Source organism: Anomalospiza imberbis, chromosome Z, assembly GCF_031753505.1.
Source record: "Anomalospiza imberbis isolate Cuckoo-Finch-1a 21T00152 chromosome Z, ASM3175350v1, whole genome shotgun sequence".
Classification (NCBI taxonomy): Eukaryota; Metazoa; Chordata; class Aves; order Passeriformes; family Viduidae; genus Anomalospiza; species Anomalospiza imberbis.
In genome coordinates this window covers 10,850,545-10,864,158 of record NC_089721.1, presented here as the reverse complement: position 1 = coordinate 10,864,158, position 13,614 = coordinate 10,850,545, and the positions used below count along the sequence as shown (strand labels likewise).

General features: G+C 36.8%; 1 protein-coding gene across 2 annotated transcripts in view; it reads left to right on the top strand.

Moving 5' to 3' along the window:
- NADK2 (NAD kinase 2, mitochondrial) overlaps positions 1-13,500 on the top strand; it is a 32,840-nt gene extending 19,340 nt beyond the window's left edge. The window contains exons 6-12 of one of the 2 annotated variants that reach the window (XM_068175643.1): positions 3,005-3,141; positions 4,018-4,096; positions 6,299-6,394; positions 8,488-8,543; positions 8,625-8,678; positions 9,119-9,242; positions 11,018-13,500. In XM_068175643.1, the coding sequence (XP_068031744.1) occupies positions 3,005-3,141; positions 4,018-4,096; positions 6,299-6,394; positions 8,488-8,543; positions 8,625-8,678; positions 9,119-9,242; positions 11,018-11,156 (685 nt within the window). In that variant the 3' untranslated portion in view covers positions 11,157-13,500. Of the gene's footprint in view, positions 1-3,004; positions 3,142-4,017; positions 4,097-6,250; positions 6,395-8,487; positions 8,544-8,624; positions 8,679-9,118; positions 9,243-11,017 lie in introns of both variants that reach the window. The other variant, XM_068175642.1, reaches the window with a different exon arrangement.
- The last annotated feature ends 114 nt before the right edge of the window (positions 13,501-13,614 follow it).

The following is a 13,614-nucleotide window of genomic DNA, read 5'->3' as shown; positions in this document are numbered from 1 at the left end:
ACCTAATCATGTGCAATTCCTAAGCAGCAGCTGAAGCTTAGTAAAATCTTAATGGCTCAGATTTTGAATTCTGTGTAGATGTTTATAGTGTTGAAAAATGATTTTTTTGGTCAAGAGTAAGACTGGAATGCAAATGATAACACTGACTGCTGGTTCCAGAAAAAAGACTTCTGGGATGACCTGCAGTAATTGATTTTCACTTCTGACTTAGCAAATTCATAAATGAGGAGCTGCATCCTTATAAGGGTTATATTGGTTTATGTATTTTAGGACTGTCCTAGTTTAGAGAAAATTTTGGAGGAAACTTTTGAAGTGAAAGCACTCTAGAAAGCAAACTCAAGCTGCCCCTCCCCCGACTGGTTTTGGAGGGAAAAAATCGCTTTCAAGAAAAGTGGAAAAAACTGTTTATTTAACAAGCAAAGTACTCACAAACATGAAAAAAATGAGTTAACAATGGAACATATTAAACAATGGAACCTCTCACTGTTCTGAAGAGATGGCAAATTCAGAGAGAGTCCTTGTCGTGGGCTGTAGCTGGGCTCGCTCAGTCTCTTTTCTGTCCCTCCTGTGCTGGAATGCCGCGTCCCGGCTCCGCTGGGCCACAGGCGTGAGCTCCCGGTGCTCTTCTGGGTTTTCAGTCCAGAGCAGGGCTGATCAGTTCCAAGAAAAAGAAGAGTCACAGTCTGGGGAACTTCTCTGCCTCAGCCAGCTAAAAAGGAACTAAAAGCAAAGGAGAGCTCTGTCCTGCTGTCTGTCTGTGCTCCAGACAGCACAGTCCGTGAGCAGGAATGCAGGGGAGCGAGTGCAGTTTCTGCAGACAAACTGCACACTTCTTCTCTCCTCTTCGCTCTTGGAACCTGTCTGAGAGGTGCAGAACTTAATATCCAGCATAAACAAAACAGGCAATTGGGGATACAAGCATCATGAATTCACCCTAGGACAAGGACTCAACACTGTTCTACAGTGATGGCCATAAGAACAGAAGCTAATGAAACACATAGAGTTAGGAAATGGTCAGTGTGTTGCATCTGGGGTTTTGGTGGTTGAGATAAAGCGGCTTAAATTTTGCTGACTAATTAGTGTAAGGCAGACATTTCTTCATGATGAATATAGCTTGATGTTTTCAGTACTAGATATTCTTAGAATAGAATAATGTCATTTGATTTTAAAAGAAACAAGCTGAATTTTAAAGGACAGATTAAGGAAGAGTTTGTAATAACTACTTAAGAGACACTGTTCTGTAGTATAATAAATTTACACAATATTTTTGTGATGACAAACTATCAAACAGAAATCGGTCACTCATGTGAAAATATATAGCAATTGATTTTTGTTTATACTTCTAGCATATTATATTTGTAACTTGAAGTATAACTGTATTTGTGCCATAGAATAGTTCTGAAATTGAATTAATACAGTTGCCAGGATCAATAACTGAAGGAGTTTCAATATGTATTGCTAAAGGAATAGGTACTTCCTACTCACAATATTCTAAGATTTAGAAAAGAGAAGCTTTTTAGTTTCCGTCATTCTAATTTGCTAAAGTAAAACTCATTGTGGTTATTCAGATAACCTTCCATGACATTTGGCGATTTTGATGTTTTGTTGGAAACAAAGCTGTATTTTTGTTGCTGACACTCCTGTCACTGTTCATTATGGAGCTGAAACCTCACCACAGCAAAACAGAAAGGATTTCTTTAATTATTTTTCTGAAATAATAGGAACTTAATTCTTAAGGAAGGACATGAGTAGGTGTTTCATTTGAGAGTGGAATAACTGAGTCCCTGGGTAACTGCATCCTTGTCTGGAAGGACTTCTGGTATTTTGGAGTTGTAGTGGATGATAAGTTGCCAGAAACTGGAAAAGGGCAATAGGCTTTTCCCCCTTATCCCTGACGTATCAGTCAGTGCAACAATCTGTGTTAACGTGGACCTTGTAATCCATGAGACAGCCAACATTATTGATCTATAAAGGACAAACTATATCAGACTAGCCACGTTTTTTATCTTGGTGGTCAGTACAGTAGCAGGTTCTCAGAATAGGGGTATTAATAGGGGTACAGTCCCATCTTCTGATTTTGTGGGGGATGTGACGTGTTCTAGCCATGAGCATTGTAAGGAGGCTAGTATAGTGATACTCACTGCATGCTTTTTGCATGACTACCTAAAATCATACTTGGAATTTAAAGGCAGATAGGATGTGTAAATGAGGCTCTATAAAGATGACTAGAGGAAAAACTAGCAATGCAGTCATATAAAGCATAAGTCTCTTGTAATTTTAGGAAAAACTGGTTACTGTTACCTGGATATCACCAGTATGAACAGGAAAAAGATGTCCTCATAACACTCTCTTGTGATTTGCTTTCTTAGTCAAAACTATTGCTATTTTGTTTTATGAAGTATCTTAGGTTGTAAGAGGCAAATGAATTGATATCTCTAGGAAAAATTTAAAAATCAGAATGTTGTAACATGGCTTTTATATCCTTCTTTTGCTTCAAATGAATTCCTCTTAAGCACCCTAAATTCCTAGGCCAGGAGGGGTTAAAATGAGAGGATACTTGGGGCCTTATATATAAAAGGATGCATAGAGCTGCTTTTCTGGACATGTCAAATACAAACAAAAGATGTCAAAAATACAGCATGTGTTTCTGTAGAAATTCTTGAAACCTCTTTATTCTTAAAAGCATTGTATCAGTCATTCATTCACATATTAAAATCACATACCTCAAGAGGAGAGTTTGTTACGTACTATTTTTGTAGACTAATTTTGGCCAATGTCCTCTTATTTTACAAATGCAAAAAATATTAGGTAGCAAATTGGTAAATGTAAAGATTTACAATTAAGTATTATTAACTTCTTAAATTTAACAATTATAGTGGAAGCTATAAAACTTGAATATATTTAGCTCCTAATCTTAAGATGTTCTGCTTTGAGAGTGGAAACTGTCAGATCCTATCTAATTTCGTAATGAATATTTCATACCAACTTCTTTCTCTTCTCTTAGGTGGCAGTGGCGGCAAAGAATCCGACTGTATCTTGAAGGAACTGGGATTAACACAGCCCCAGTGGATTTACATGAGCAGCAGTTAAGCCAAGAGCAACACAGCAGGGCTCACATAAATGAAAGATTCCAGGATCAAAGTAGGTTAAAATCTGACAATAATATAATCACTTTGCTATGATAACTTGGAATAGAAGATAAGGATATGTAGAAGTTTTAGTATTTAAAAAAAATACCTGCTGTCAAAATACCTTATCTTCTTTAAAATGCTGTCTCTTAGAGTTACTATAACTACTTGAGATATAGTAACTATATCTCAAGTAATATATAGTATATATATTATAACTCTATAGTTACTATAAATATATAGTAACTATAGAGTTACTATAACTACTGTGTTTGTGTACACATGCTGACTTTTAAGTTAGGTTAATTGAGAGTTGTAAAAGCTGGTCTTGGACTACTGGCAAGCAAATAAGATATTAGATGTGAGAGTCTGTCTGTAGATAAAGACCTGAAGGTGTTTAAGAATTATGATGGGTTGAATGATGCATGGTTATGTGCCTAACCTGTGACCAGTACTGCATTTGCTCGCTAAAAAGTTCTTTATCAACATGAACAATTTGTTAATCCCCTTTAATTACCTTGTGGTATGAAGTCTAATTCTCTGAACTTCACCAGAAATGTCTATTAAGTCATTGCCAGTGACTTTAACTTGGCTGGAAGAGTGACTGACAGAAGATTTCATTCTGCCTAGTTGCCTGTGACTTTTCAGGGAAAAGTGTCTGAACTTCAGCGTCATTGCTGACCTTGGTTTAAACATTCATTGTCTCCAGTGAAGGTCAGTGACTGGCCACAGAGTAAATCAGTGAAAAAATTAGTCTGAAGAACATGGAGTATTTGGTCTAGAAAACAAACCCAGGCAGTAGAATCTGACTTCCAGTGAATTGTGAATGGTTTTTGAAAACTTGTATTTTAAATACATGAGTCAAAACTCTTATATTTGATATCTGCAGGGTCTGATATTTCTGGCCCACATCTTTTACCAGTGAGAGCACTCAATGAAGTCTTCATTGGGGAATCTCTTTCATCCAGGTATGTTTAATTGTTTGTTGTTACAGCAAGGCACAGTTGACTTAATTTCTTTTTATGCCATTGCAATGGACAATCAGTGATGAGATTTTACTGTCAAATTTCACTTCTGTTCTATAAATATTTCACACTGATTGTATTATTGCTGATTACAAAGTGTATTTTCAAAGATGTAAGGGCAGTAATGTTAATTTCTGGTTTTCTGCCTACTTTCTGATTATTCTTTCATTTTTCCTGACTTTTTTCTTTCCCTTTTATTGATGACTTAAATATCAGTTCTTGAACTGCCTCTTCTTCTGCATGTCTCCTTTCATAAGCTTTTAGCATGACCAAGCAGAAATAGCTTCTATCATGACTCCCTTTTCTGTCTTTCTGTCATTAGATGCAAACGTATCAGTCTGCTTTTGGCAGAAACCTTGTTATTGACAGAATATAGTTATTTCCTTTATTTAAGAACTGTATTTATATCAAATCATGGTACTGCCTTATCCAGGATACATTTTACTGTCCTTTCTATCCTGAAGGTCAATGCATTTTTGGCAGCCAAACAGTAAGAAGGACACGGGGAATATGACTGGGGCTGTGGTAAAAGACATGATCCTTAGTCAGGATTTGATCAAACTTTTACTTGTATTTTTTCTGTTTCACTTCATTGTTTATCTTAAAAAAAAAACCAACCCCAAACAAAAACAACAACAGAAAAGCCACTCTATAGTTTAATGGTTTGTGTTTGTACAGTGCTTGGGACACTGATTGCTGATTTGCTGGTGCAAACATATAAATATTCTGTGAGGGCTTTATTTTTTGTCTGGACTTCAGCCTGAGACTGGCAGAAGTAATTAATCTCAAAGAGATACAAATCCTGCTTTCTACTAAATCAAACCTAATTTTATCAAGATTCTAAGAGGTTTCTTTAATGTGCAGTGATAGAGGAACACAAAGCTGTTGTCCAGTGCTATGAGTGTCACAAGTACATTGTTCTCTTGGTTCCAGTGTATTTGAGAACCACTGAGGAACACAATACCTCTAGAAATAAGTATGGTGTTACTGGGACCTTACACTTGAAGACTTAAATGTCATAAAGACCAATCTTCTATTAGTTTCAAACACACAGGTCTGCTATTTATTTAGACAAAATAACTTTAGAACCTTCATTTCAGGTCTTATTCTGTATATCAGTGATGAAAACAAGTAAATTGAAGAAAAAAAACCCCAGAAAACCTGTCATACCCAGCTTGCAAAAATTATATTAAACTGAATCAAGTGGTGCACCTGTGTTCTTAATTTACTTTCAGTTCTCTAATCTCCCCATTTTTTCAGGCGTGATTACAAAACATGCCCTTAGTTACTGAGAGCTGTGTTTCTAGACTGAAATAATAGCTCAGTAAGTTCTCTGTACTAAGAAAGGTGAAATTCAGTCATGCATAAAACAGCAAATATGGTATTTCTGAGAGGATATCTATTAATCTGAAGCCTATATCACAGTTTGAACTAGGCCCTATGAATATCAACAAGTTCATAAATGTACTCTTGGATATTCTGAAGCTTGTAGAGAGAAACTTTGGTTTCTAGGCCTAGCACTAGGAATCCCCTGACAGATTAACAGGAACGTGCAGAAGATGATTGTACATCAAGACCTAGTACTTTTGAGTTTTAGGGATAATTTGCCCTGGAATGAAATACAAGCCTATGCTTGTGTAAAGCTATTAATGAAGAATCACTGGATTTTCAATTGCTGAAGTGATCAAGAATTCAGATTCAATCATGCTATTACTTACTGATGTTGAAATGTTTAGTGTCCCTTGACATAATTTAATGAGACCCAATCATAGCATAAACATGGGTTTTGTGCAGCAGTTATGCAAGGAAGGTAATTATTTATAGTTTTATTTGTAAGTCCAGAAAGCCCTGCAGATAAACCACAGAAGTTGTTGTGTGCATAAATTTAACATGAGAAGTGACTGCAGAAAAAGTGCCTAAAAGTTCATGCTACAAATCATTTTAGTCCATTTTAAAAACTGTTGTAAAACAGTGAATCAGAAGTAGCTGTCAAATGGGAAACATTGTACAAAGTCTGTGAAATTGTGATCCAGATTTGAAAGTAGCCCCTCAAAATTGTTATGTGCCTGATAAGGCTGTGTGTTCTGTCTTATTCAGGGAGAACTTTAAGTCCTGCAAACCCAGTTTTAAATTCTCGCTTCATAGGGCCTCCTATTATGAAATATCAGTTGATGATGGTCCTTGGGAGAAACAGAAGAGTTCAGGGCTTAATGTGTGTACTGGAACAGGATCAAAAGCATGGTGAGTACATGTTGCTGCTTTGACAATAACATTTCAGATAAGCTAGATGAACCTATTTGGCCTATGCATTTTCTCCTTGAGAAAATGAGACTCTGAGACTCTGTTGGGCTATGGGTAAGTCAGTCTAATATTGCCACTGTCAGTATGGCTCAGAGCTGTTCCAGGTGTATGAGATGAGCAGGGCACTCATTACGTGTGGGTATGGAGGGAAGCCTTGGAAGGGTGAGGAGCTGTGGCACTGAGACAGAAGTTTGCCTTAGGTGTAATTTCAGTGAAAGATGTGGCATGCCACAGGTCAAGATGAGTGGTTAGGAGTGGTGAGGGAAAGAGATTCTGCTGTGACTTGCAGAGAGCATACTGAGGTGATCTATGAACTACTCTTGTTGTCTAAAATTAAAATGCTTAGATGATGTAGCCCAGTAAACTTACAAAAATCTAAGCTCTAAGAAGAATGGGAAAACATGTATTTGGAAGTAGTGTTAAGTGTTCTCTGACACATCTACTGTCCATTCTCCTTTCAAGCCTCTGGTTTCTTTCATATTTAATTGACAGGGGACAATCTTTTTGTTAGAATATTCCCTTTAAAAAAAGATGGCCATATCTACATAGAACTGTGCTAGCTTAATCAGAGTGATAAATTATTTAAACTTCAGTTTAAATGTGCTGCAGTACTGCATGTAAGTCTAATCAGTTTAGTTTTGAGATGTGAGAGATGTGTTTGTGCTCATAATTTAGAGTTGTACAATAGGCATTTGATTTTTGGAGTAGGCTAAGATGAACTAAAACAGAAGCTTTTAATGAAATTCCAAAATAAGTATTCATGCTGTAACCATCGTTACGGGGTTTTACTCTTCATTGTAATTCAGAATTTTGTATTCATGCAGCACAGCTTAGTTCTGGAGTCTGCCAAGGATGAGATTGGCAGACTGCTAGGGAAACTTTCCCTGGTGTGTTCAATACCTTGGGAAAGTACAGTCTTCATTCAGTGCTGTTCTTACGCATTTCTTTTGTTTATACACTCTGGGCTGAGCAAACCCAGAACCAGGGACCAAGCTCCAGGATTGACCCTCTCCATTGCTGTAATCAGTATGTGTTCCTGGACTTCTCTAAAGTGAGGCCAAGCCTCAGTGGAGTGATCTCCCTTAGCCTGTTTGTCTAGGGCCTTTCCTGGAATTTCAGACTTCCTGTGACTGAGAGACATTTAAATGTCCAGGTGTTTTCTGTAGCTGCCAAAACTTGTGTAAAAGGATATTTTGACAGCATCTGCTCAGGCCTGCAGGTAGGCAGTAAGCATAAGAGAGAGTGAGCCTTGGGCACACCCTCAGCAGCTCTGGGGTCAGATAGGGGTGTAGCGAATGTGTATTGCAGTCTGGGGTGTTACACTGCCATGACAGAAGTGCTGGACTGAGGATTTTAAGCTGTATTGAGACCTGGGCAAGTTAGATCTTCGTGGTACTGCTGCACAGTGGCTGTGGTTAGCACCTACTCCCTTTTGAGTCTGGGCAGAGGAGGGAGACTTTTTTTGGAGTTTTGCCTTAGTTCAGTCTGAGGCTGTGTTGAATTGTTCATCCAAATGCATCAAATGCAGAAGTGTCTGATCTGACTGTTTCTTTTCTATATACACCAGTTCTCGTGAGATTCAAGACCACACCATAGGCTATAAATAAAGAGGTAAAATATTTGTAAAGAAGTGTTGGGTTCATAAATGAGAACTAAGAGAATAAGTCAATTAACAAGGGTTGGATAGATAGGGTAAGAACACAATCTCTAGAGCTTCAGTTTTTTAATGCAGACTTAATGCAGCAGTTATTGGGGTTTCAAGGCAGGGGGATTATTGACAAGGAGGCTACATCCCATGCTCTTCTTTCCTGAAGACTTCACTTAATGAATTTTTAAGGTTTACAAGGTAGATGCCAAATCAAGAGTTGATTTAAGATGTTTTTTTTTAATTAACTATTATCAGCTCACAATAGCATTCTTTTTCCTCCCCAAATGTTGAATTTAGTTTTTTGTCACTGTGAAAGGTTTTTTGGTTCTGCTCATTTTTTTCCTAAGTTGTACTGCTTAGCAAACATGACTTCTTCTCTGTCTAGGTCCTATAATATTAACAAGGTTGCACATCAAGCTATTGAAGAGATCCTTAAGATTGGTGAGTGGACAATGTGGCATTACTAGCCAAGTTCTATATAGATACATCTGTCTAACTGGGGCTCTTTATCTCGCTCAACAGCGAAAAAGCATGGAAGTTTGAATATGCCACTGAACACGGAACTGGTACAGAAAGGTTAGTGAAAAAGGCAAGGTTTTTTTTAAAGTATCTTTGGCCAGTTAATTTTGTTTGTATTCTGTACTACTCACCTTTCAGTGTTTTAGCACTACTACTCTTGCAGTAGTAGTCTTTTTTACAGACATTAATTAGGCACAGTTGGCAAACAATGTCTTACTTGAAATGAAAGTACTTATTTAGACTTATGTCTAAATTTATCCTCTTCAGGAGCATTTCAGTTCTAAAATTTGAAATAGTTAATATTTTATCACCAGAAGAGAGCTACTGAGTGTTCATCATGCATCAGAACTGAAAGGAATCTTCCCTAAAAGTAATTTTTTTTGCATATAAAGACTATTGAACATCTGTCAAGACTTGGTGATTCCTGGAGGAATGTGTGTTTCTGAGAGTAACTCATTTTCTCTGGAAAAACTAATGACTGACTCCTCTGCTTACAGTAACAAATGATTACAATGAGTCTCTGCTCTACAATCCAGAGGAACCAAAGATGTTTTTCAGTGTTCGAGAGCCTATTGTAAACAGAGTTTTCTCAAGTAGCCGTCAGCGTGGCTTCTCTTCAAAGTAAGTGTTGGCTGCAATAGCAAAGACTTACTTAGTTCAGTGTATCTGTCAAAGTATGAGCAATCCAGGACTTTCCCTTGAAGTGTTCCAACATCCAGTTTGTGCTTTGAATGACTTAAGTATTGTTCTTGTAACAGCAGGATGAAAATGTTTCCTAGTTGTGTTATGGCTTTTTAATGTTTGATCCCTGCACAATCTTAGAGAATAAAAGAATCTCACTGTGCCCAGTTTTGGATATGTGCCATTTCCCTTAGTATGAGACACAGACAGTGACAGACTAAAGTGAATTCAGGAAAGGGCCACTGGGAGGATAAGGGGGCTGGAACAAGTGGTTTATAAAGGAAAGACTTAAACAGTGCTTTCCTTTAGCCTGGAGGAGAGAAGACTAGGGGGGAATCCAGTTGCTGTCTTCAGCTACCATAGGATGGTTACAGAGGAGGCTTGAGTTAAACTCTTTTCAGAGCAGAGTATAATGCAACAGCCATGATTTTATGGGATATAAGAGTCTGATAAAAAAAAATTCACAGTGAGAATAGTCAGGCAGTTGACCAGGTTGTCTCTATAGATTGTCTTATCACTGTTATTGGAGATACTCAAAACTTGCCTGGGCGAGGCCTTAAGCAACCAAACCCATCCTTAAAGTAAGGCCTGCTTTGAGCAGAAGGTGGAACTAAATGGATTTCTGACCTGAATTATTTGCTAATTCATAATTTTAACTTAGGGCAGTTGTGCTAGTGGAGGATTAGATTGAATATTAGGAAAATCATCATCATGGAAAGGGTTTTAAAGCAGTGGAACAGCCTGCCCATTGAAGTGGTGGAATCATCATCTCCAAAGGTATTTAAAAGACATGTAGGCATGGCACTTAGGGACATAGTGGTGGGCTTGGTAGTGCTTGTTTAATGGTTGAGCTCAATGATCTTACTTGTCTTTCCCAATCTAAATGATTTTATGGTATGTGGAGCTTGCCACTATTAAATATAAACACGTACAGCCATTGATTACATGATCAGAATAACTGAACATACAAACATATAAACTATTGAAAGCAATACAATATTTCAATTGTAATTAACTGTCAATTCAACCTTTTATATCAAAACAAATGTCTGAAGGAGCTCTGAGCCAAATTCTGCATTCTGTCTTGTCCAGCTCTAAAAGAGATGCCTTAAATTTTCTAAGATTAGATTTAAACTTATTAACTTAAATATGTCAGACTCTAATAATAATGTTTTGACAGTAATATACTGCAGTTCTTGAAGTTGCCTGGCAAGTATCCTGACCTTCTGCTTTGTGTTTGTAATTACTTTTCTTCTCTCTGAATGATTAATGTAACAAAAGATTACATTAATGTCAAATTATTTGAACCTCAAGCATTGCTACTTGAAAATATATATTTCACATAACATGAAGACCATATATTAGAATCTTAAATTAATGTGAAGTTTTCTGTGAAGCTTAAGTAAATGGGATCATCAGTAGCTTTCTTTGAAAATTACAGCTAAGCTTCAGCTTTCAACACCAAATGTTATATTACAGGCTGTGCTCAGACTCTGGGAGCATTGACCAAGTCCTTCAGTCCTCTCTGGACTCTTTGCCAAGTCCATACAAAGTGCTGATAACTTGGGGGGGTTCTAGTGCTTAGTACCATGCTAAGTAGAGGTTAAGCATTTACTGACCCAAGCAAAAGAATGTCCCAGAATAGTTAAGTGCTTGTGTGAAATACTTAAATTTTTAAGCTGTTTTGTGATAACTTCCTTGTTGGGTTTTCGCAGAGTCTGTGTCCGTTCCCGTTGTTGGGATGCTTGTATGGTTGTAGATGGAGGAACATCTTTTGAGTTCAATGATGGGGCAATCGCTTCAATATTGATTGACACAGAGGATTCACTGTGCACTGTTCTGCTGGAAGAATGAAGGACCCTGATGTCTTTTGCTGAAACATTTATAGATCCATAGAGGGAAACCATGGGGATATCACAATGCTGCATTATATTGGAAGTTGGCCTTTTCGGATGCAAGAGCATTTGGAGGAAGCTTGAAATGCTTTTCATTCCTTTGGGTTGGGGAATCATTAGCCTGATATTTAAGCTTTTTTTGCTTCTAGTGTAAATGTCTGAAGTCTTACCTCTAACTTCAATGAAAATTGACATTTTAACCTGTAAGGCAAACATGAAAGCTTTGTAAACACAGGTAAATGGGTTCAAGTATTAAGTCAGTAGCATTACATATTCAGATGTACAGTTTTTTAGTAACAGTCTGGGACTGATAAAACTAAATACTTCATACATACACTTTTGTAGAAAAGTTGACTGTCAAACTAGCAATTTGATGCAAGGATATATAGATTTTGGTAAACCATTATGTTGATGTAAAAGAAATGAAAATACAAATCTTTTGTATGCTTTTCAAAAATTGTACAACTTTGTAGTTTCATACAACTTGTGGCAATTTTTTTTTTTGTTCTTCCAGTATTTTTTCTACTTCGTAAACTTACATCAAGAGTGTAAGTCTGGTTTAATACATCTTGAATGAGGTGGCTTTTAGTTTTTCTGTTTGGCTAGATAGGGACTTGAAACTCAAAGGTTTTCTTGAGCCCTTCATCAAGAACATACAAATTGTAGAAATCATGTTTTAGTAGGATATATTCCTTCACTGAATGGATTAACTGGCAAGCAGATGATCAGAGCACTAGTATATGTAAGTGGTTATCATTAAGACATATATTTCACCTTATTAAGTTGAATGTTCAGAATTTCAGGTTTTGAATTCCTTATATTTAAAGAAGAATGAGATATGCTGGGTACTAGGAGTTGGAGCACAAGCTAATACCTATGTCTTCCAGTTTTCCCAGCATGTTTTTACATTCTCCAGAAAATTTAAATTTCCAATCCTATGCTGAATGCTAGTGATACGTAAATGACAACAAATTAATTTCACATGTCTCTGCTCCTGTTAGGTAATCAAGTTGATAATAGAAAGGAAAAAAAAGCTCTTATTAAAGAAGAGCAAGTGACCTTTTAAATCTTTTAGAGAAACTGTGAACTGTGACTGCCTTTTGAAATCTGTGCTTAAAATTGCATAGGTGAGGCAGAATTTGGGAAAACAAATATTCCTACAGCAGGAACTCTTCTGCTAACATGACTTGAAAACAGTATGTTTTGTCTACTACAGATTGGTTTCCAAGAGTGAGTTTTCTTTCAAACAACTTTTGAATGAAGAGACTTCTGTAACAGATGTTCTCAGGTCTAATGTTCTCCAGTGTGGCCAATCAATCATTGTATTTATTGCCACTTGCAAAATGTAAACTGCTCTTTATTGGTGGAGGAAATGGAGAAAGGGTTTTTTCCTTCTAGACTTAGAGTGAATAGAACTTAAAACATAATTCAGAGGATATTGATTTGACCAGACCATTCAGTTCTTGGAAAATGTGAAATTAATGGACATGTCTGAATAAGCTATCACTGTGTACATTTCACCTTCTAAGTGTGCTGCAGAGTTATTTACACTGTCTGGTTGTTGTGACTGTAGACCCAGAGGGGAAAAGCAAAATAGCCAAATTAGCTTTCAAAAGTTGGTAAGTTCAGGAACTATTGGAATAATTTAATGTCTAAAATAATGTGCAAAGCTTGTCTAAAGGAAAAGACACAAAAGACTAATCTTTTTAAAAGTTTTAAAAGTCTGTGTGCACAGACTAGGATGTTTGAGTTATTCTTAATCCATCTGTAACCAGTTAAGGATTGTTTATTATGTGCCTCTGTCCATGTACACTAGTCAATATGCTGTTAGGATTCAAAAAATCCTCAAGCTCACCAATGCCATTAACACTAATTTATTACTTCTTCTAACTTAGATTAGATTTAAGTATTGAACATGTGCACAGTAAATCTGTGGCAGAAATCCCAATGACTGCTTATTTAGACATTTGTGTGCTGTAAAGGTTTAATGGAGACTGGTTAGTCAGATCAGTAAGCACACCTCTTAAACATGCCTGTCATTCCTTATTATGAACATCAAGACTAAAAGGTAATATTTTCAGGCCCTACAGCCCCAAAGTATGATCTAGATTAGGACATAGTAAATCCTCATTCAAATCCCTAACTTTGCAAAACGGAAGCCTGACCTACTCATGAGTGGCCTCTACTGGTTTTGTCTGTATTTAATTGCAGTTCTGTTGAAGCATTTACTGGTGAATGCTTATAATTGACAAGGATGATTCAGAGATCTGTAATTAATAGTAAGCAACTACTTTTTTTTTTTTTTTTTTAATTAAACAACTTTAGGACCCTTTTTAAGGATCATTTATGATGAAGGACTGCAGTACAGACAACTTACTTGGTAGACAATATTCCAGGACAGGACCGAGTCTTGGCTT